This window comes from Ovis aries, chromosome X, assembly GCF_016772045.2.
Source record: "Ovis aries strain OAR_USU_Benz2616 breed Rambouillet chromosome X, ARS-UI_Ramb_v3.0, whole genome shotgun sequence".
NCBI classification, from domain to species: domain Eukaryota; kingdom Metazoa; phylum Chordata; class Mammalia; order Artiodactyla; family Bovidae; genus Ovis; species Ovis aries.
Window position 1 is genome coordinate 37,857,027 of NC_056080.1, and position 24,638 is coordinate 37,881,664.

General features: G+C 41.4%; 1 protein-coding gene and 1 non-coding gene across 11 annotated transcripts in view; one reads left to right on the forward strand and one right to left on the reverse strand.

Moving 5' to 3' along the window:
- RPGR (retinitis pigmentosa GTPase regulator) overlaps nt 1-2,513 on the reverse strand; it is a 177,464-nt gene extending 174,951 nt beyond the window's left edge. For all 10 annotated transcript variants that reach the window (XM_060407497.1, XM_027962909.3, XM_060407496.1 and 7 more), the window contains exons 1-2: nt 2,311-2,513; nt 141-266 (exon numbers count right to left, since the gene is read on the reverse strand). In XM_060407497.1, coding sequence (XP_060263480.1) covers nt 141-266; nt 2,311-2,473 — 289 coding nt within the window. In that variant the 5' untranslated portion in view covers nt 2,474-2,513. The remainder of the gene's footprint in view (nt 1-140; nt 267-2,310) is intronic.
- Nucleotides 2,514-8,164: 5,651 nt separating this feature from the next.
- TRNAC-GCA (transfer RNA cysteine (anticodon GCA)) lies at nt 8,165-8,236 on the forward strand. Its single transcript has one exon. It is a non-coding gene; the product is annotated as a tRNA-Cys (tRNA).
- Nucleotides 8,237-24,638: the final 16,402 nt, after the last annotated feature.

Here is a 24,638-nt window from a genome sequence, read left to right on the forward strand (position 1 = left end):
AGTTTGTCAAGAATTCTCTGGCAAGGTAAAAAAAAAAAAATTCACTTTCTGTATATCTTCAACATGTTTTGAACAACACATCTACAATACTTAGGATTCTCTAAGTTATTACTATCTTCATTTACAATTTTAACACTAACCTGTAGTAATAGCAGTATGTTCATCTCCACATGAAAGAGATATAGGTATATCCTTTTTAAACCAGAATTTGCTGGGAATATTTTCAGCAAATTTAGTTTTGCCAAATGTAAACACAGCACCCGAATCTGCAAATAAAAGAGACAAATATATGAGAGTTTTGATTTCACAAGTTTTATCATGTTGCCTGTTAACTAAAATATTTTTCCAGGACTTTATCTGCTCCACATGGCCTACACCCTCCTTCTTCCAACTTAACTCAGTTTAACTCCTCAGACTTCATTCTAGTTTTATTTATAAGATCTAATAAATCAAGTATATATTATCTGTTTACGGGTGTAAAGTAAGAAATACACTGTCACAATGACTAAGGAGTCCTGCTGCCACTGGGTAGACCATCTACTCCTTGGAAATAAGCTGATACCTTCGATGCCCCACTCACACTGGTGAACGTCGCATAGTCTAGCCTCTGACTGAAGGCTTTTCTCCACACGCAGAAACAGGACAGCATTGAGTTTCATCAGTAACATCGTGAGGACGCAGGATGTTGAGATTTGGACATTCTTAAATGAAGTCACTAAATACTACCTGATAAGATGAGTATTCACAAACTGGTTTACTCCAGTACCATTTTGGAGAGAGACCAAAAACTTCTATGAGATTCCCAAAGCTATTAATATCTAAACACACACACACACACACACACACACACACACACATACACACACACACACACACAGGAGACCAGATTCAGCTTTTGAGGAAACCTCAAGGAGGATGACTACACACAAAGAGATTAAACAGGTATCAGAAGGAAAGACATAGAAAACCTAAGTATTAATAATAAATACTAATGCTCAAGAGACTTGCCACTGTGGAAAAACCTTTTGAGAACAAGTGTGAGGTGTGCGAGTTCAAACTGATAACGATAGATATAGGAGGCCAGGTTCTAGAACAGGCTCTGAGTTTTTAATAGAATGAATAATTACAACTATTTTGTCCTGCTCTGGCTCCCCAAGAAGCCTTCCCCCGGCTACCCTCACCCCAAGCCAGGGGGCCAGTGGCTCTGTGCTGCCCCAGTGGCATCTTCTGTCAATCGATACTGTCATTTTGTTTAGTTTCTTGTATGTCTCACTACCTTGTAAGCTCGAGGCAGGAACTGAATCATGTTTGAACCCAAGAGCCTGGCAGAAACAGAACGATTCTGCTCTAGTGTTTGTTTGTTTTTTTTTCAAACTGTTGGTCGGGACCCATACAAGTGAAAGTCGCTCAGTGGTGTCCAACTGTCTGCCGACCCTATGGACTATACAGTCCATGGAATTCTCCAAGCCAGAACACTGGAGTGGGTAGCCTTTCCCTTCTCCAGGGGATCTTCCCAAGAATCTAACCCAGGTCTCCTGCATTGGGGGCGGATTCTTTACCAGCTGAACCACAAGGGAAGCCCAAGAATACTAGAGTGGGTAGCCTAGCCCTTCTCCAGATCTTCCCGACCCCAGGAATCGAACCAGAGTCTCCTGCATTGCAGGCGGATTCTTTACCAACGGAGTTATGAGGAGTGGGTCAGCAAATCAACTTAGTGGGTCATAATGACCATTTAAAAAAAGTAAAGTATTACAGGAAAGATCTGAGCACACCCCAAGTGGCTAGAATAAGTACTGCTTCGTGAAACGTCTATTTCTGTTACAAAGAACGTACGTGGTACCCAGTCACAAAGCCAAAGGTTATTTCTGGAGCTCGGGGGTAAAGTCTCAAAAAACCACTCACTAATGGCTCCCTCCTTTCCCCATCCTCTTCTACCGCACGTCCCCCGGTCAGCCACTCTTTACTGCGTTCAATACACAACCGGGTTCTGAGGACCTCAAACAAAGTACTTTGGGAAGATCATAGGGCGGTGAAAACTGCCCCTGCCTTCGAGAAACTCATCGAAAACTTATTTTAAAAGAATTAGAAGAAGAAAGACCGGCACCCCCTTTCCCCGTAGTCCCCCTCCTCCCCCTCCTTTCTTTCTCCTCTCAGTCAACCGCAGGGGTGCGGCTAGACTCTGACCATAGTCGGGTGGCCGCGGCCCAGGCCTGTCCCCCGACGGGGCCAGCCCAGAGGCGGGGCCTGGCCGTCCGCCCGCCCGCTGACCCTCCCTCCCGGCCCGCCGCCACCGCCGCGGGCGCCACTCACCGGGCACCATCTCATAGGGTTCCCCCATGGTAATTGCGCTATGGAAAGCCTGCTCCTCGGCCAGAAAGTCGGCGGGGTCGACTCGGCCGGGCCTAAGGCAGTGCCTCAGCTCCGAAGCGGGCGCCCGGAGCCCCTTGGGCCCCCATAGCGACTCTCGGAGCATCCGCTACTCCCGCGTTCCCGGAAGTCAACAAACGGCCGCTAGGGGCAACGGGGGCGGAGCGTTATGGCGCGAGGCGAGTGGAGGGCGGGCAGCCAGCGCGGCGCAGGCGCAGACGCAGTGGACCGTTAAGGTAGAGGTCGCGCGCCCTCTGGTGGCCGGAGCGGAGGTGTGGTCGCACCGCGCGGTAATCTGGAAAGATAGTGACCAGCGTCACAGATAGTGACCAGCGTCACAAATGTCACACCCTGTCTCAAGCTACGTGCCACAGGCAAATGTCAGCACACAGCTGTGTTAATACTAGTACCTGTGACCATGTATAACTAAATGAGATAAGCACTCTGCCCAACATCCTAAATCATATTTGCATCCCCATCACCTAACCCCAATATACTAGATGCTCATTAAATACGTATTAGATGAATGAGATCTACTACAGCCCTGCAAGCTGGTTAATGTTACCCCCGTTTAGAGATGTGAAGATTATACGGTGGAAGAACTGGGGTCCAGTTTAGCTAGTCCTGCTGGTAATCTGAACACCTCCTCCACCCCCCTCCCCACACACACACAGAAGGCTGAGGTTTCCTGAAATCTACAACTGACTTGAACTTGCACAGAGATTCACCCACACTAGAACACCACTGTTCTAGTATTAGCCAGATAAGTTAACATTTTTCTCCTGTTTCTCCTGTGGAGGAGAAATGTTGCCAGTCGTATTAACAAACAAAGGATGGCCATCAAGCCATAAGGGGCACCTACCAGAGGCCCCAGTAGTGAGCCCTGAGGGAATTTAGGATGGAGACAAAGGAGCTGCCCAGAGCTAAGCACCCCTCCACTGCAGCCACCCCCAAAGGTGCACCCTGAGGGGCCTCAGTGTGGGGAAGAACAGGATATTGGCCCTAGAGAGCTAAGGTGCATATCAAAGGAATGATTTCCCTGAGCACAGACTCCTGCATTACCCAAACATAGAAGAGAGCTAAATTCGTAAACTTGGGTTTCCCAGGTTGGCCCTAGTGGTAAAGAATCCACCTGCCAATGTGCAGGTTTGATCCCTGGGTCGGGAAGATCCCCTGGAGGAGGAAATGGCAACCTGCTCCAGCATTCTTGCCTGGAGAATCCCATGGACAGAGAATCCTGGTGGGTTACAGTCCATGGGGCTGCAGAGAGTCGGACATGACTGAGGGATTAAGCACACACACACATTAATTTGAGCTATCTAACAGTAAACTTTTGACTGTCTGGTTTTTGTTATAAAACCCCTATATAATCCTGGCTCCTTCCTTACCTCTTTGGAACAGTCCCTCAGAGCTGAGAGGCTGTCTTCTGGGCTCAAGTCCTCCAAATAAAGTCCACCAAATAAAGCCTAATTTTCAACTTTAAGGCGTGAGCTCTAAAATCAGACAAAGTTGGATTCAAGGATCCTGGACTTCCTGTGTGTACTAGAGTGAATACTGACTTTCTCAGGGAGTTTGCTTGAGTTTTCTAGAGTTTGTAGATTAGGAGGGGATATTAAACTATCCAATATACAAATAATTGTTTACTTACAAAGCAAAGTGGGGGTTACTAAGAAAGCATTTAAGCCAGGAGCACTGACCTGGAGTAAGAGGTTAAGAAAAACTTACCAGAAGAAAGGACACTGAATCTAAGAACTGAGGAAGGAGAAGCTGGGGGGCGGGGGGTGAGAGAGCTCTGGAGCAAAGAGTAAATCAGCTACAAAGATGTTTAAGGAGCTTGGCTCTTTCCAGGAGCTCAAAGAGGTGACACTGGCCCATGGCAAACTGGCAGGATCTTGGGCCTATTGCAAATCTGAGATTTTATCCTGAGGACAATGGGAAGCCACTGAGGGTTTGTAAACAGTGAATTGATGGAATCAGGTATATATATATTCCTGCAATCACCCTACCTGGCTGCTTTGTAGAAAATAATTTGGAGCAGGGAGGAGGATTCAGAGCTATTGCAGAAATTTAGATACTCATCATGCAGCCTTGAAATATAGCACATTTGGCACCTGAGAGGAGCAGACAGGTTCAAAAATATTTTAAGAAGGAGAATCAACAGGAAATGGTGTCTGACTATTGACTCCTAGGCAGGCCAGGGGCTTTTACAGCAACAGCAAAAGAAGGGCCCAAAATTATTTTGGAAAGGATCTGATATTCTGTTTTTAAAGCATCAGAATAGTCCCTGTGGGGGAAAGCAGAATTTAAAAGACTTACTTTAGTTATGATATGCTTTAGTTTGTTTTTTTATTTCAAAATAGAGTTAAGCACATTTTTGTGCTGAACCCTCCCAAAAGGATTGAGGCAACACTATTCCCAAGTTCCAACATAAGCAAATAGGCGGAGGCTGGTGCCATTTACTGAGATGGGGAACTCAGAGGATGGAGCAAGAGGGGTTGAAGTGAAGTAAGCAGAGACTTTTACCAGGTGGCTCAGTGGTAAAGTATTCACCTTCCGACGCAGGAGACACGGTTCGATCCCTGCGTTGGGAAGATCCCCTGGGGGAGGAAATGGGAACCCACTCCCAGTATTCTTGCGTGGGAAATCCCATGGACAGAGGAGCCTGGCAGGCTACAGTCTATAGGGCCATAAAAGGGTCGGACACAACTGAGGGACTGAACATGCACGCACTGAAGCAAACAGAGGGAGGGAAGTTGATGGTCCAGCCTTGTCCACACTAAGACGTCAAAGTGGAAGCATGGAACTGAGCAGGCAATTGGTGAGCAGAAGCTCCAGGTGGAGTTGCCCACTTGAGGGATGCCTGGGTCGACATAGTGATAGCAGCCTTAGCAAAGACTGCTAGGTGAAAGACTGAAAAGTGCCTACAGGGTGAGAAGAAAAGAGAGGCTAAGATGAGTTGTGACAAAGGCTAAAATTTAATCACCCAGCACCCGATGACGCAGGTGCAAAGGAGACAGTGACCAGAGAGGAAGAGCCTACAGCATGAGGTTTCATCAGGAGGCTGTGGATAATCTTGTCACGTGATGCTGAGAAATGATGTCAGGTGAAAACTGTCCACTGAATTTAGCCACATGGAGATCATCATCAGTGTTGGAAGTAGCTCTTTGGTAGAGTTGATGGCAGAGAATGGTGTCGTAGTAGTCGGAGAGGGGGGACACTGAGGGAAGGAAGAAGAAATGGGTGGATGGCAGGCTTTTGCGAAGCTTGGAGAGATCTGGGAATGCTGAGGGACAAACTGAATAGAAGTGGGGAAAACACAGATTTGGGAGAGTGCAGGAATAGTCACTAATGGAAGGGAGGAAGAGATGGCACCCAGATCTCATGTGGAGGGACTGCCCTACTGAGAAGAAGAGACACTACTTCCAGCATAACAAGAGGAAAGGAAGAACACATCCTTTCACAATATATTCCAGCTACACATAAAGCTGCCATCCCTTGTTGGCTCAGATGGTAAAGAATCGGCCTGCAGTGCAGGAGACCCAAGTTCAATCCCTGGGTCTGGAAGATCCCCTGGCAAAAGGAATGGCAACCCACTCCAGTATTCTTGCCTGAGAAATTTCATGGACAGAGGAGCCTGGTGGGCTATAGTCCATGGGATGCAAAAGAGACATGACTTAGCAGCTAAACAATAACAGCCCATATATCTATATCTACACAGCAATGATATCAAATACTATTGATACATATGATATAGATATCTCTCATATAGGATAATACTGTGATTTATCTCAGAAAGTTGTTATGGGGTACTGGGTAGCACTTACTGCTTGGTGCCTGGCATAGAGTAACATGCAACAGTATTAATAAGGCAGAGTCTGCTACGCTCTCACTGCATCAGTCAGTGTAACCCAGGCTATGCTGCAGTGCGACCACCACCCACATCTCAGTGGCTTCACACAAACAAAACAGTTTCTCCTTACCACCCATTGGCCAGATCCCGTATTCTGTGCTCCTGAACACTGATGGTGGTGGGGAACTTCTGACATTGAGTGAATAGGAAATACCTCTGCCACATCCTTGTAGCAAGATGTTTTCAACCTGTGGAGTCACCTGCTTCGTGTTGCAGAAGGCAGGGAGTTTGAAAGTAAAATTTCATGACTCCCCACTGCAGTCATCTGCTCTTTGGTGCCCCCTTCATACATGGCCAGCCACTCATATGTGCTATGCTGTGCTTAGTCACTCAGTCATATCTGACTCTTTTCGACCCCATGGACTGTAGCCTGCCAAGCTCCTCTGTCCATGGGGATTCTCCAGGCCAGAATACTGGAGTGGTTGCCATGCCCTTCTCCAGGGGATCTTCCCAACTCAGGGATCGAACCTAGGTCTCCTGCGTTGTAGGCAGATTCTTCACTGTCTGAGCCACCAGGGAAGCCCAAGAATACTGGAGTGGGTAGCCTATCCCTTCTCCAGGGGAATTTCCTGACCCAGGAATCAAACCAGGTCTCCTGCATTGCAGGCAGAGTCTTCATCAGCTGAGCTACTTGGAAAGCCCAACCACTCATATGCTCCTTAGCAAATCACGCTGATATACACAAGTCATCACACATCTGATAATAGATACAACTCTTGGCAATTTCCCCTGTTAATTCTTGCTGTGACTCATTTCTGGAGCATTTTGTGTCAACTAAAAATAGACACACTTATGAACAAGGAAGACATTTGATGGATTATACATCCTAGCTGAACTAGTTCCTTCCTTGATAGCATTCAACAAAACTTCCAAAGCATGCATTTTGAATGTTATCACCACTCGGCTACTATCACTGCTTATTTCTCTATTTGGAATCAGATAAACAGGTGTGTCTCCACTTTGAGAACCTCACTATGAAATCCCATAAACATGTGAATTTACAAATCAGATTCTAACGGCTTCTTCGATTTCTGAAATTTTGTAGTGTCCTTGGTAGCTCAGATGGTAAAAAATCCATTTACAATGCAGGAGACCTGAGTGTGATCCCTGGGTCAGGAAGATCCCCTGGAGAAGAGACTGACAATCCACTCCAGTATTCTTGCCTGGAGAATCCCCATGGACAGAGGAGCCTGGTGGTCTATAGTCCATGGGGTTGCAAAGAGTGGGACACTACTGAGAGACTAAGCATACACACACACACACACACACACACACACACACTCCAAGATATATGAATTGAGGACATACAGGTCCAAGGCAGGACTTTTATTTATAAAGAAGAAAGAGAAAGGTGGGGATTACTGGGCTATTACCCCAGGTAAGAAAATTTGCATATTTCTTAATCATTTAATCTAGTATTTAAAAATCATTCACACACATACAGATCATCTACTGGTCTTGTTAAAATTTAGATTCTAATTTAGCGATCAGAGTGGGTCCTAGGAATCTGCATTTATAAACAAGTTTCCAGATGCTATCAATGCTACTGGTCCATGGATCACACTCGGGGTAGCAAGGGATTAACTTGTGGAAGAGCATAAGTAGTTTATAGAAGCAGTAAAGGAAAAGGCTGATAAATGTGATTTTTGCTATTCATCACTGAGTTGTGTCTGACTCTTTGCAACCCCATGGACTGCCAGGCTCCTCTGTCCACGGGATTTTCTAGGAAAGAATACTGGAGCAGGTTGCCATTTCCTTCTCCAGGGGATCTTCCCAACCCAGGGATCAAACCTGCATCTCCTGCACTGGCAGATGGATCCTTCACCACTGTGCTACCAGGGAAGTCCCTGGTAAATGTAATTATGGACATTTAATGGATAAAGGACTTCCCTGGTGGCTCAGATGGTAAAGCGTCTGCCTGCAATGCAGAAGACCCAGGTTCAATCCCTGGGTCGGGAAGATCCCCTGGAGAAGGAAATGGCAACCCACTCCAGTACTCTTGCCTGGAAAATTCCATGGATGGAGTAGCAGGGTAGGTTACAGTCCATGGGGTTGCAAAGAGTCAGACACGACTGAGCAACTTCACTTCACTTCAATGGATAAAGGATCTAATATTCAGAATATGTATAAAATACTAACAAATTGATAAGAAAAAGACAAACTCATAAGAAAGAAAAAATGAGCAAAGGGCATCACATTAACAGAGATAAAAATTCAAATGGTCAATAAGCATGTAAAAAGATATTTAATCTTACTGGAAATGAGGAGAATGCAAAATAAGTGATAATGAAATGATATTTTATATTCACATTACTGGCAATATAATAATATTGATAAGTGTATTTAGGAATACAGGAAACTTGCTAGTGAAAGTGCAAATTAGTACAAATGCATTAGAAAATAATTTGTCAAAACTGAAGTTGAAAAGATAACCTGTCCCAAAGAGGCATACATGAGGATATACATCTCAGCATTGTTTATCTTGGAAAAAAAGTGGAAATAACCTAAATTTCCATCAGTTGAGGAATGGATACTATTTATTCACACAGAGGACTATCATATAGCAGTTATAATGTCTGGACATGAGGTTTTACATGTCTGGACATGAGGAATTCTCAACAATTTATCTGTTGAGAAAAATTTTAAAAATACAAAATATGTGCTATGTGATGCTATTTTATCTTATAAATTTTAAACACATGATAAATAGAATATTTGTATAGAGACATGCAACATGATTATTCATGGGAAGGAATAACATCATTTTAGGAAGAGTTATTTCCTCTGGAACAGAAAGGAAGGGTGAGAGATGAGCAGTGAAACTTCATAAGTTTCAGTCATGATTTATTTCCTTCAAAAGAACAGAGATCTCCAACAAATATGGTGAAATGTTAACATCTTTTCAATTAGGGTGGTGATGTGTGAGGGACTATTATATTATTTTCTGTACTAATTTCCTGTACTTTAATGTACAAGTGAAATGTTTTGCTTCAGGAACAAAACAATTTATTTCTCTTTAAGTCAACATGATTGAAGCGTAATTTACTTAAAAATGGATACACCCATTTTAAGTGAATACTTTGATGGGCTTTGACAATTGTATATACCATTATGCCATTTAACTACCATCCTAAGCCAGATATGTGTTTTCCTCCTCCACTTCCACCTTCCTGGAAAAAAACCCACCATTCAGATTTTTCATCATGCATAGATTAGTATTGTCTTTTGTACAATTTCCTTTGTGTCTGGTTTCTCTCAAGGAAATGCCTTTGAGAAGATATCATGTTGTACATATTGGTAATTTATTCATTTTAATGGATATACCTTTATTTCTCTGTTTACCTATTGAGGGACATTTGGGTTGTTTCCAGTTTGGGTCTCTGATAAACCAAGCTGCTATGGATATGCACAGGGTTTCTTTGTGGACAAATGCTCAAACTTCTTTTGGATAAACATCCAGTATCCTTTGTCAATTTATGTATTGCAAATATTTTTCCTTAGCCTATGGCTTGCCTTTTTTCAAATTTTAAAGACAAAAAAAGGAAAAAAATAAAATAAAAGAAACCCCAGCAATGGACAAAAGTAGGAAGCTTGTACTGAAGAATTCAAATTTTAAACACATGAAAAGATAATTTACTATTAACAGTGGAAATAAAGCAATAATATTTATTTATTTTACCTATTAGACTGGCAAGGATTAAGAAGATTGCCAGGACCTAGTCAGCAGGAGAAGTGAGCACATTTCCTTTTCAAAGGCAATATAAATTAAACATATATATTTTAAAAGCATATAATTCTTACTCATCATAATCACTTCTGGAGATATGTGGTTTCAGAGCTTTTTTTTTTTACAGAAAGTTTGTTTTTTTACAGACTTTACGGAAATATACAAATTTGCACCAAAAATATGTACAAGGATGTTCATTACAGCATTGTTTAAGAAAAATTAAAGACACATAAAGTGTGTCAATAAGTTAATGAATAAGTAAATTATTAGGCTTCCATACAACAGAATACTATGCAGCCATGAAAATCAGTATAATGAGTTTATGTGTACTTATATGGGAAGATATCTAAGATCACATTTTTAGTGATAAAAACAAGTTGTAAAATAATATGCAGAGTATTACCCTACTATATAAAAGTAAATTAATAGCTATAACTACATGAATAGGTTTGATATACACATAGGTAAATATCTGGACCAACCTTTACTATGCTATGCAATAGTGGTTACCTCTGGGGTGAGGAATTAGAGGGGACTTCTAATTTCTAATTCATTTATATCTGTATGGCTTTAATTTTTAAATAATGAACACAATTTGCTTTTTCAATCAAAATCAAAGAGATTTGAAATGAAAATAATGAATAGAAAAGCTGATTGAAGCTGGCAATCATAACAGCTAACATTTAATGATTATTTATGATGTGGTAGGCATTATTTCTCAGTACTTTACATTTATCAACTTATTGAATCCTCATAAGACTCCTTGAGTGCCGGGGTCCAGCCCCCGCAGGATCCAAGGGAACCTGAAGGAAAAACGGCGTCGGCAGATGATTTAGAGAGAGAGATAAGGAAAGAATATTGTAGATAAGAAAATAGAGGAGAGGAAGAGGCTGATATTCCTTGGTTTACATAGAAAGCCAATAAAACTTCGAGACAAGAAGTTTGCCCTGTTCACAGAGGCCACAGGTGCCTTCCCGGTCTCCCGAGGGAGTGAAGACACAGAACGTCTTCCTGTTCAGGTCTTAGAAACCCGGGCAGATAAGTGAACGCAGGGAGCCTCTATGCTCCAAGAGATCAGCCTGAAAAAGAAAATAAGAGAGAAAAAAAGAGAAAAAAGAAAAACACAGGGTGACCAAGCTTCTTCAAGCGAGGCCCATTGTTTTTATTTTTAAAAGGGTCTTTTATACCTTTACTTGTACATAGAGGAAAATGAAAGATGCAAAGTCATACAGAGTCAGCCCAAACATTACATCTGTTTTGTCTTTATCGAAACCAGGATTTTTTCTGCAAACCTTTCCCATAAACAATATTGTGTACATTATCTTCTGTCCTTGGAGGCCTGTGAACATTTTATGACCCTCTTTTGATAAAGGCTCTCAACCAGAAAACTTATTTTCCCTTGAAATGTTTTTTTTTCTTATATTTTTAATCTATGTCAGCCTCAAGAAGTATTAAACAAGTTACATTCTCACGAAGCAAAGGTGCAGTGAGTTACAAGAAAGAACCAATTAGCTCAAAAGTCTGATGTGGTTAATTTCAAGGCTACACTTGTTTTTCTTACATTCCAACTATGTTAACTAATGCACTCCCAGGTGCACAGTGGATAAGAGATATGGGAACTTAGCAACAAGCATTGGCCCAATAATGAAATCCTATGCCTAGCACTACTCTAATAACTTTTAACTCTTTGAAAGGCTCTATGTTTTAGGCTTTCCGTGCCTCTCACAGTTGGGAGGATGTAAATAATCATATGCGTAGCTGCAAGGGTCTGAATATACCTGCCAAGCAAGCTATGATGCTAACAGAGGGGTTTTGATTGGAAATATTCTTTTCATGTCCAGGAGACTTATTAGCTATAGCCCTAAGTTGATTTTCTCCAGAGAAAGGTGGTCAGGAATAGACCCCTGTTAATGTCAGAGGAGTTGGTGAAAGTCATGAAATAGTAAAACAGACAGATTCTGGTTTTAGGGTAGATGCTCGAGAAAGCCTAGGGAGCCCGTTGAGTTCTGAAGCCTTGCTTAACAGTTCTCTTCCACATGACCCTGTCATGGGTGGGATCTCCCGTGGTGGCTCCCAGCACTTGGGGTATATTTTATTGAGTCCATTTTACAGATGAAGACCCTGAGGTACAGAGCGATTAAGCACCTTGCTTATGATCAAACAGCTAGTAAGCAGTAGAGTCAAGATTTGAAGTCATACTGGTCTGTCTACAATAACCTAACTCTGGGGACTATGCTATTTGTCTACTGAGGAAAAATTAAAATATATTAGGAAGGAAAAGGATATCTTAGAAGATCCTAGTTCCTAACAGTCCTGAACAACTGGCTATCCATTGACTACTGCACAAGTTGTGAGCATAAAGTAATAATGACTGTGTCTTTTTATTGGTTTCAGTGTATACCAGATACCTTATTGGGGCCTTTTACTTACATTATTCCTTTTGGCTAAAGAATATCAAAATATATCTGCAAACTCCTCATATCTTATCACCTTCAAAATTACCTCCCTGCTCCAAAATACCATCACCTCTCATCTGGAGTACTGCCATCATTTCTTTTCTTTTCTTTTCTTTTTAAATGGTCCAAGTTTTTATTTGTAGCCCTGGAGTACAACATACATTATCAATTATCTGTTAAAGTCAAATGTCACTGTAATTATTTTTTTAATTGAGTATAGCTGATCTACAATGTTGTATCAGTTTCAGGTTTACAGTAAAGTGATTCAGATATGTGTGTGTGTGTGTATGTGTGTGTGTGTGTATTCTTTTTCAGATTCTTGTCCCTTAGAGTTTATTGCAAAATATTGAATAGAGTTCCCTGTGCTATATAGTGGATCTTTGCTGTATTTATCTCATATGTAGTAGTGTGGATATTTTTCTAATTATCCCACCCAGCCCTTTTCCTCTGTGAACCTAGAGATTATCATACTAAGTGAAGTAAGCCAGACACAGAAAGACAAATACCATGTGATATTGTTTATATGTGGATTAAAAAATAAAATGATACCAATGAACTTATATACAAAACAGAAATATACCCTGCACATCACTTCTTAATCAGTGAACTGCCTCCATCCTAACAGTTTTCACAACCCAGGAGTCAGAATGATCCTTTTAAGGGATATGCCTTCCTCTTCTCAAGACCCTCCGATGGTTTCCCTACTCATTCAAAATAAAAGGCAAAGTCCAGCCAATAGCCTACTTTTTGGCTCTCTACCTCACTGAGCTCATCTCCCATCCCAGACTCATAAGCAAGAAATCATTAAATCACTCTACACGTGTTAATGATCTGTAAGTGATTCTATTAGCAAGTATTGAACCAGTAATCAAGCCGAGTTTTGACACTGGTTACTGGACTCCCTACATTACACTGTGCTTTGATAAAATGGTTATATTTTTTTGCAGGAATATGAGACATAACTTAGATATCCAAATGAAATTTCTCTTTCTCTGTACAGTCACCTGGTCTAGCATTGCTGAAACTGCTGGAGATGTGCTTTGACTCTTTTGGAAGAGACTCTGGAGCTTGAGTTAAGTTTTTGTAAAAAGCCATGGAAGTGAAAATCCTAAATCTCTATCCTTGTATTAGATTCATAAAAGAGATTTATTTTGAAGAACAATTTGGAACTTAAATGGATGAAAACTATAAAAGATTTTCAAGGAAAAAAACATGCTTTGGGGTGACAAAGAGTGACTATAAAGAAATGGACTTGATGATCTCCTGTGACTCATGGACTAACTCAAAAGACGATTCCAAAAGAAGAATTAGGAGAGGTATATGGTAGTAGTTGTATGACTAGGTTATTTCCTAGATGACTACTTTTAAGGTCCATGTGATGGGATGATGATGCCTTAGATTATGACACTCTTGTTTGTGCCAGACATTGGTTTAAGCACTCTATGTATTAATTATTTAAGTTTGCCTATCACAGAAAACTGAGGTACAGAGAAGTTGTGACCCAAAGTTAGCTAAAATGTGGTAGGGCTGAGGTTTGAATACAGAGTCTAGTTCCAGAATCTAAGCTCCAAATAACTATACTATGTTGTTGCTGTTGTTCAGTTGCTAAGTTGTGTGTGATTCTTTGTGACCTCATGAACCACAGCCCACCAGGCTCCTCCGTCCTTTGCCATCTGCTGGAGATTGCTCAAATTCATGTCCACTATACTGCCTTTTGAAAGAGCACAGAGTAGTGGTCTTCAAACTTGTAGATCACATATCTCATTCATAACCAACCAGAAGGCAGGAAAAAAAAAAAAAGAGCTCATCAATGTACCCATGCACCTCAACTTTCCTAGGTCGATATCTAGCATTTGAAGCTCTCAGCTGGTAACAGAATCAGTGAAAAGTTGCAGGAATGAGGCTCAGAAAAAACAAAGGCAGAGATCAAGAAAAGCTACACAGGAGAAGCAATACGTATGTGTATGCATGTACTAATATACTGTGTATATTGTAAAACATACACAAAAGCTTAAATGATGAGATAAAGAATAAACATAACTAACAGCTCTAATATTTGGTTTGCTCCACCAAGATGGATTATCTTGAGCATCCCCTCAGTGGAGGAGGGGAGGGTCACACACCTCAATTGAGGAAATAGGCTTGCTATTGCATGCTTTTGAATTCTGGCTTTACCACTTGTTACCTGAGTCATCCGGGCAAGTTACTTATTCTTAGCCTCTGATTCTTTATCTGTTAAATCAGGATAATAACTCCTAATGTGCTCAAAACCTGTAGTGCCTGGCTTTCAGCTAGTCTTTTCCATATGGTTTACTTTCCCTCATAATACAAAATTCCCCTTATTTGCTTTATGGTCTGTGTCTTCAAATTCAGTATTCCATTAATGAAGTTGGAGGCAGCTCTGCAGTTTGATTTGGTGTGTCTAGGTGGCGCTAGATCAATAGCTTTGTCATGCTGCATAATTCCAAACACTGTGCCGCTGTCTGACAGCAAGAAAACCGCTGGGCAGAGACATGGAGAACCAATGTGCATTCTAATTTGCACAGAACACTATAGGGACTGGGAGGGAAGGAGGACTTAATGACGGTCCAAACACTTAAAAAATGAATGGCCCAACTGTTCAGTAATTGTATATCTGTGAACAAGAGTTCCCTCTTACATATGCTATTTGCCATTGCCCTTTCTACAGTCCATGGGATCGCAAAGAGTCGGACACGACTGAGCGACTTCACTTTTGTGATTGGAATCAGGCTTAGACTCTAAGAGTATTTTGAACTACTTTTATATATGCCTTTACACGGGTAACTTTTTCCTAACAGGGTCCCTTGGCTACATTCAGCCTCATTTATTGCCAGTGACTGAAAATTTCACCTTTGACCCCAACTCTGAGCTTTTGTTTCTTCTTTCCCCTCCTCCCAGATTGCTAAGACTGTAGGCTTTCTTTGGCACAAAGCTAACCGGAAAATAAATATACTTGAAGGCATGTCAGTTAGGTTTCCGACAAACAGGTGAAAGCTTCTTATTAGAATAATTTGAAATGGATTTATTGACAAAGGAACAAATTTCAAAGGGTTGGAAGGGAGTTGGGGCACAACCACAAGGTATAGTGCCAAGACCCAGGGCTAAAAGCCGTGGAACTGTTGCTCTCCCTTGGCCCAAAGAGATGGAGGGATGGAGAGTTCATTGGAACTTGGAAGGAGAGTGGTGTAAAGTAGGTCACCTTGATAGGAACATGCATTTCTATCAACGAACAGCCAACCCAAGGCAATCTCATGGGAAACAAGGAGAGTCTGACTTCACTCTACGCCCCCTCCCAACTTTCCTGGGTAGGTATTTCGCCCTAGAGGCTATCAGCTGGTGAAGAGAATTAATGGGAAGATTGGGGAATGAGGCTCCTTAAAAAAAAGGCAGAGATCAAGGAAAGCAACCCAACAGGAGCAGTCTGACTAGGATACCACTGCTGGATGGACACCTGCTCTCACTATGCTTCTAATCTCTTCCTTTATCTTTCAGTTACATTCTTGAGAGCAAAGTCCTGGATGGGAACATCCAATTGACTGAGGTTAGCTCACCTACTAGATCACCCTCTTTGCTAAGAGGTGGAGACAGGAAATATCGCCTCCTTTGCTTTGTTGGGGGCTTCTCAGGTGGCTCAGACAGTAAAGCGTCTGCTTGCAATGCAGGAGACCAGGGTTCGATCCCTGGGTCGTGAAGATCTGCTGGAGAAGGAAATGGCAACTCACTTCAGTATTCTTGCCTGGGAAATTCCACGGACGGACAGTCCAGGGGGTTGCAAAGAGTTGGGCACCACTGAGTGACTTCACTTTCTTTCACTTTGGCTTCCTTCATGGGAACTGGACTGCTACCTTCTTTTAAGACTCATACACTTGGGAATTTCTAGATATTCAGAAGGGCTCAAAAACAAGGTGTTTTCTGTCTCCTCCAAAAAAAGACAAATCTCCATTAACAAATGACTTCCTAAATATCCTTTGTAATCTGCAGCAGTAAGACTGTCAGACAAAAGTAGAGATTTGGTTTTTATTTCCAGTTGTCTGTTTTTTCTCTCTCATTTCCTTCCTTCCCCATTTCCTGATCTTAGGAAGTTCCCTTTATCTCTCTAGATCTTTCTACAAGAAAGCAGGACTAAGATCCTCAAATCTAATCGGGGATTCAACTGTTGGACAGCCAAATAATATAATCAGCCCACCCAATAGAATGCCCTAATTAATGATTTCCTGATAGAACCTAAACCCATTGTGCTGTTAATATCTAAACTTTATTGAGCATGTATTTCTCTCAATACAATGTTGAGGATTTTTTTTTTTTTGTAGCTGCTATTTATATAGAAGGGCTTCCCTGGTGGCTCAATGATAAAGAATCCACCTGCCAAGTAGGAGACTCAGGTTCAATCCCTGGGTTGGGAAGATCTCCTGGAGAAGGAAATGACAACCCACCCCAGTATTCTTGCCTGGGAAATCCCATGGACAGAGGAGCCTGGTGGGCTACAATCCATGGGGTCACAAAAGAGTCAGACATGATTTAGTAACTAAACAACATTAATATAGAAAGTGTTTATATTTATGTCCATAAAATTCAGTGTAGCATTTTTTTAAACAGATACATTAATAAATGAGACAGACATAAGAGACTTTTGCTTTTCTGTGTGTATCACAAGGAACATCAATATTTCCTCTGAGAAGCCTACTCACAATTTTCTTGAGACTTCCTTGTCTCCAGTCTTGAATCTTATTCCTTCCATGCACCCAATCATCTGGCCAAATTAACTAGTGCTTATGAATCAGAACAGACCCATGCCTCAGGGCTTCTCTCCCTCCAGGTCAAGTGACAGGAAGGTATAAGGCTTGATACCTGGGAACATTTTCCTTCTTCATCCCTTGGATTCAATATACCTGCTCAATCTACAGTAATCTTTCATTATTGTATACAGACAATCCAAAATCACATTTCCCATCCTTGATCAAGCATCCTTAGGCTCTCTTCTCACACACACTTCCCAGAGTTTTTCAACATAAACTAGAAATCTGGGAGTTCTTTGGCCTTCTCTGGCTTTGACTTTGTCATTGCCAGCCTGCTCCAAGGGCCATGCTAGAATCTGACAATCTTGGGGGTTGGTGGGGAAGGATGAAGTGAACTGACTTCAGCTTGCAAGGCAACTCCCTTAAGTAATAGAATGTCTTCAATCAAGAAAAGGACAGTTTCATCAGATAAGCTAAGGGAGATTTCTTGTGCTGACAAAGGAGATTCAGTGAGACTTAAGGGTTCAGCATTCTTAGGATTCTCTAAATCCTCTCATATATTTCTATGTCAATTTTCCAGCATTTGGTCTAACCCAAATAATGCCAAAATCTGCACCTCAGAAACCTGGCAGGGTTGTGAATACCACTGTAATTCATCAGCACCCAGGATCAGACCAAGGTTTGTGTTTATCTTTGACCATCTCAGATCAGTACAGGCAGATGACTTTTTCCTGCCATTAAGCCACACACTATAAGAAGCAGCCATTTCATTGGCTGTCATTGAACTTCTTCAGGCCCTTCATACTATTCTTAAATCATATTCTCCATCAGCATTCCAGGTGGCCATAAGCAATGGTTTAAGCAGCTGTTTTGCCACTGTATTTCTAAGGGGGAGTTTTAATGTCATTTAATCATTCCAAATTTTTTATCACTTTTTCCCAAGTGTCAGTTGCCTGCAGTTCACTTTGTAGTACTGATTTCTGAATCAATCAGAGTTCTTGGGGTTAAAAAAAAAAAAGACAGTGGGAAATCATCAGGAAACTCATAGAACCGACGAGAGGAATGCTTGATTAAGGTAGGCAAAGTAGCGAGGCAAGGTAGCAGATTGGGTTAGAATGGTATCGCGGCTCTGCTGTAGTCCACGGCCACCAACGGGTCTAGTCACTATGGCAAGAGTGTGCAAGTCACTAGACACAGCTAGAAAGGCTGGTAGATTACAGCATTGTTGACTCGTCTCCCAGACTCTTTTTCTTTAGTCCTTCAAGATTCAAAGCCCCAGGTGAGAGAATCTGCTGGCTCATGTGCCCATGATCTGACTTTGCAAGGAGTGGAGAGAGGGAGAGAATGTTTTAACACCAAGGCTCTACACCAACACTCACACAGTGAGACCTGGAAGGGGATTTGGATGCTGAGTACAGTAAGTCCCCTAGATGTGAACCTTCAGGTTGAGAACTTTCAAAGATGTGGACATGCCTTCGCATGTCTAGTCATGTAAGTTAGTGTTCGTGTGTGGTATACACCTTGTCATGTGCGTGCATCCTGTATAAGTGGTTGTGCTTTCGTGTACTTTACTGTACAATACAGCAGAGAGTATAGTATCTTTATTTCAAGCCCAGAAAGTCTGGAAGCAAGAGTAAAAGCAGCGGTGATGTAGCTGGTACTGCTAAGAAGTGCCACATGATAACAATGGAAATAAAAAAGAAAATAATTGAGAGAGTGGAGTGAGGAGATAAGATGGTAGACATTACTCATTTTTTTGTGTTTGCTTTTTATGTATTATTTGTGTGAAAAGTATTACAAACCTATAACAGTCCAGTAATATATAGCTGATTGTGTTAGTTGGGTACCTAGGCTAACATTGTTGGACTTACAAGCAAATTGGATTTATGAAAGCGCTCTCAGAAGGGAACTCATTCGTATGTAGGGGATTTACTTAGTGAAAATTCCTCCTATTCAATCCTGGAAAGAGCTTTCACTAGGAGTCCACAAGCTGTTTTCTGTTTCTCATTCCTTCACTTGCTTTCTCTCTTTTCCCCTCCATTACCAGATTTTGAGAAAATCAGTGTACCTCTCTGGTTCCCTGGAGGAGAGAGCTGGACTAAGATATCCATGGTCCATCTATGCCTAACACTGTATGATCTCAGATCTCTCACGAATCTAGTAAGAAAGGTGCTATGCTTACATTAAAAGTTTAATGAAGGCAGAATCTAACATCTTTCCTTTTATCTAATGAGTAGTTTTAGACGATCATTTTTGACACTGTTTCTTACTGTATATGAAAGTTCTACATATGTCAACAAGTCATACTATGTATACAATTCCTCTTACAACAGTAGATATTGAAGCATTTTGACCTTACTTGCCTTTTGGCACTTCATTTTTATTTCAATAGCTCCCTCGGTATCCATCTCCCCTTCATTCCCCACCCCATGATCCCACCCAAGTTAAAATATATATAAAAATCAAGGTGAACCTTAGGAAGAGCAGTGATAAAGGAAGTTAATATTCCAAGAGGCCTTAGGGTTTTATCAAGGTTGAATCATCAGTTTTACTTTAAATCTCTTATCTATCTAATTACTTCACCACTTTGATTAAATGAAGCTAAAATGGGTATTGATAAAAAGAGAAAGCACAATCAAAGAAGCAGATAAGCAAATAATTGAATGCAAATAACTTTTAATTATACTCACTTAATAAAGTTAAAGAATAGTGTCAGGTGCCAACATTACTTTGTCAAATCAAAGGGCAGTGTTGGGATAAAAATAAAATCACAGAAGGATTTGAAAATTGTAATCAATTTCAAAATCACTAAATACTTTTATATGAATCTGGTTCCAAAACAACCCTATATCCTGGGTTGTGAATATGTTCAGAGCTTCTAATGGAAACCCAGTTCTTTGCATCATGTCACATGTATTATTCATTTGTCAAATCCTACTAAAGTCCCTAGTCTTCCCCAAACACAAAAAATTAGGTGGGCTTCCAGGTAAGGCGATTATACTTGGCTAGTTTAAACCACTCTATATAAAATAGATAACCAATAAGAAACGACTGTAAAGCATAGAGAACTATATTCAATATCTTTTAATAACCTATAATGGAAAAGAACCTGAAAATATATATTTTATATACATATATATGAATCACTTTTCTATACACCTGAAACTAACACATTCTAAATCAACTATACTTCAATTAAAAAAATTTTTTTAAGCTGTCCTATCCCAGGTGGCTCAGTGGTGAAGAATCTTCTTGCCAATGCAGGAGACAGAGGAGATGCGAGTTCGATCCCTGGGTCGGGAAGATCCCATGGAGAAGATGGCAACCCACTCCAATATTCTTGCCTGGAGAATCCCATGGACAGAGGAGCATGGCAGACTACAGTCCATGGGGTCACAAAGAGCTGTACACAACTGAGCAACCAAGCACGCACACGCACATAGGTATCATAATAGGAAAACTAGCAAATAGCTTTTCTGTAAGTCGATTAAACAGTGTCTTCTGAACTCAATAATGCATTTACTTTGTCCTTTACCTAATCCAAGGTTACCTGGATGATTTCTTCTCTCTGTCCAGTTCCCTGCTGCTCTGAAGCAGGATGCATAGCAAACACCAGGTAGTGACATAAACTAACAAATACTTGCCGGAGAGATGCGGACAGCACATTCGTTGCAGACAAAGAGCTTGCAGGTGAGGAAAGAGTCACTAATATCATTAGAAACGGAAGATGATGGTGATGTGTTATTCTCATATGGACGCTGCAAAATGAATTTGCTCATATCTCCAGAGTCATTTTATGTTCAATTGATTAGGGACACTGATACCAACTTTAGAAAATGACAGGGTTGTTTTCATGTCCCTCGTGGCTTTGAACAAACAGGCTATAGTTGTAAATTTTAACTGGCAAAAAAGAGTAGGGTCCATGGTAGCAAAGAGATTTTATGATCTATTTTTATGATACCATTTTGTTATACTGAAAGGCAATAATGACTCTTGGCATTTAGAGAGTCCTTTACATCTTCAAAGCACTTAGCAATCAGTAATTCCTTTATCTCCCTTCCATCTCAAATGGGATAGGCTGGTTAGCATGGCAGGGTTTCAGAAGGAAAATACTATCAGACAATAAAAGATTAGAAACCTGAATAGTTAGGCAGTTGAACTACTAAGGGTGAATAAGTCCCTGGTTTTTCCATCATTTAAGGGGAAAGGGGAAAGAGAGAAGATAACACATCACAGGTCTTCACTGAGAAACATTGTTTTTGTTTCTTTCTTATTTCTGATTAGTTCAGAGGATAGCACTTTAAAAAAGGAGGGCACCTCCACATTTCCATTTAGGAAAGCAAAAATCATAAGGCAACAACCAGGGCAAGCATGGGGGCTCTCACCACATGTACTGATGCTAGTAACTAATAACAGCTAAGATTTATTAAAAACTGAGCGAGGTACTGTACTACAGGACTCTATATCCATTACCACATTTCATCTAAACAACAAAACCAAGGGATGGGGCTGCTGGTACCACCAGTTAAAGAAAGGGGAAATTGAGGCTTAGAGAGACATTTGCTCACAACAAAGAGCTCTCCAACAGAAATGGAATGACTCCCACATCCCTAGATTCATTCTCCTTCTATTGCTTCCCAGGTGATTTGCTTATTCCTTAGTAATAACATGGGCTTCCGAGGTGGCACAGTGGTAAAGAATCTGCCTGCCAATGCAGGAGACATGGGTTCGATTCTTGGGTCAGGAAGATCCCCTGCAGGAGGAAATGGCAACCTGCTCCAGTAATCTTGTTTGGAAAATCCCATAGACAGAGGAACCTGGTGGGTTACAGTCCATGGGGGTCACAAAGAGTGGGACAAGACTGAGAAACCAAGCCCTAGTAGAAACACACTGTAACAACTGAGGATGACCTGGGAATCCATGAACTCCAGTTAGTGAATGCTGAGGATGAGGGACTTCCCTGGTTGCCCAATGGTTAAGGCTCTTCATTTCCACCATAGGGGGCGTGGGGTCAATCCCTGGTCCAGAACTAAGAACTCTCACTTGCTAGGAGGCAAAATGTTAAAAAAAAAATGCAGGAGAAATGAAACTGGTATTGGTAAATGCCCAATCTCCACAACCTAGACACCAAATACTCAGAAAAATTCCAAGAAAAGAGCTTGTTTCTCTCCTGTTCTGGAGGCAAGATTCCCATAGTCAGTCTTCTGGATGCTGGGTAGGTCCCATCTTTAGAAGCCACAGAATTATTACCAGTGGAGCAGCCTTAAGAGGAGAAGGCTGCGATTTCCTGTTGGCTTAAGGTGAGGACAAAGCCCTTCCTTAGCAGAGGTGGCCAAATACAACAATCATAATCAGGTCAAGTGAATTTTCCAAGTACTATCTAGAGGGAGACACCGACCACAAAGATGATTATAGCTTTCACCAAGAACTAGAAATGGGCATGGAAGTCATTCACTAAGCTGTAATTTTTGAGAACATACAGTATATATGTCCTAAGCTCAGGAGAGAATATCCCTGTGGAAGTTATTATGGGGACAGTGCTTCTTTTGGTTTTGTTGTTGTTTTCTTTGCTTGTTTTTGGTCACACCTTGCAGCACATAGGATCTTAGTTCCCTGATCAGGGATCGAACCCATGCCCCAGGCAATGGAAGCACAGAGTCTTAACCACTGGATCTCTAGGGAAATCCAAGACAGTGCTTCTAAGCCAAGTCCTGGGCAGCAGTAAAGTAATCCCCATAGCCTCACAGGGGCCCCACATCACTCAAACTCTAGAAGGATCTGGCTGTCCTAGAGAGCATCACGGATGATTGTTGAGATAGTGGTGAACTTTGAGCCTCTGTGATTTCCCTGTTTGCTTAATGCCTGATAGCCTCTGGTCTGCTAATAAATCTCCTTTATGCCCAGCTTGACCTCTATGCTTCCAAGGGGAGGAATTGGAATCAGCCTATGGGGGAAGAGAAGGCTGTAGGATTCTGGGTGGGAGCTTGAGTAAACAAAAGTGCACTCCTGAAAGAACCTCACCTTTTGGATCTCATCTGCCATTGACATAAAGGTTGGATCAGATTTATTTACCCTTTATCTATGTCCTGAATTTCGTGTGAATTTCCCAATCTTGTTTTCTAATGCTGAAATTTACCAGATCACAAAATAAAAAGCCCCAGGCTTGAAAACTTGAGATTTTTATCCCTATCTAAGCTCTGAAAAATCCTAGGCTCTGCTTAAAATCAACAACTGCCAGAGTAAATGATTAACAGAAGAATGACTTCAGTGGAAATATGGTTTAATAAGACAACAGGGCAGAGAGATTACACTTGAATTGGATGATCAGCATTTCACGCTCTGGTTCAGAATTTTGGTCCTATTTTGGTCTTCACGTAGGACCCCATCTACCTTCTTCATATGCCTTGGTTGAAAGGGTATGGTGGGAAAGGGAGTGGAGAGGGGATCAGAGATCTTCACTGATTTCACAATCTCCCTTAGGGCCTGCATGTTTGAACAAATACTTAGCAGTGAGGTAGCAAGAAAACACCCCCGAATCAATATTTTGACAAAGTCCTATTACCATCTGTTAATTAAAAAGTAATTTTCAGATTATCAGGTGCTCTGTGGTTGACATATTTATGAGTGGAGGGGAATATAATAGTAGCCAGTTGATGGGTGGTTTACTTCATAATTCTGATTTATTTTCTTTTGCCAATTCCTATGCAGATCCAGACCTCATAAGAATACATTTTTACAATAGGGCAGAGGTTTATATTTTATGATATAATGGCTCAGATGGTAAAGCATCTGCCTGCAGTGCGGGAGACCCAGGTTCGATCCCTGGGTCGGGAAGATCCCCTGGAGAAGGAAATGGCAACCCATTCTAGTACGCTTGCCTGAAAAATCCCATGGACGGAGGAGCCTGGTAAGCTATGGTCCACGGAGTCGGTCCATGGGGTCGCAAAGAGTCGGACATGACTGAGTGACTTCACTTCACTTAGTTTATGAAGCACTCCAGGGACATTAACACAAAAGGGTTTTTTGGATTCTTCAGCAAATTAGATATGACCAAGGACATAGAGAGCTCTTCATAAAAAGGAAGCTGTACATTCTTATGCCCCAACTGCCCCCACAAACTTAAACCCCTTACCTTAGACAAGGCATCTCAAAATGGATCATAGATCTAAATGTAATTTATAAGGCTATACAATTTTCAGAAGACATAGAAAACATTTGTGACATTGGGTTAGCAAAGAGTTCGTAAATATAGCAGCAACAGTGTAATCCACAAAAAGAACTTGGTCAAAATTTAAAACTTCTGCTCTGCAAGAGAATGAAGAGACAAGCTACAGTCTGAGAGAAAATATTTGCAAGTCACATATCCAATAAAGGTCTTGTATCCAGAATATATAAAGAACTCTCAAAACTAAAAAAAAAAA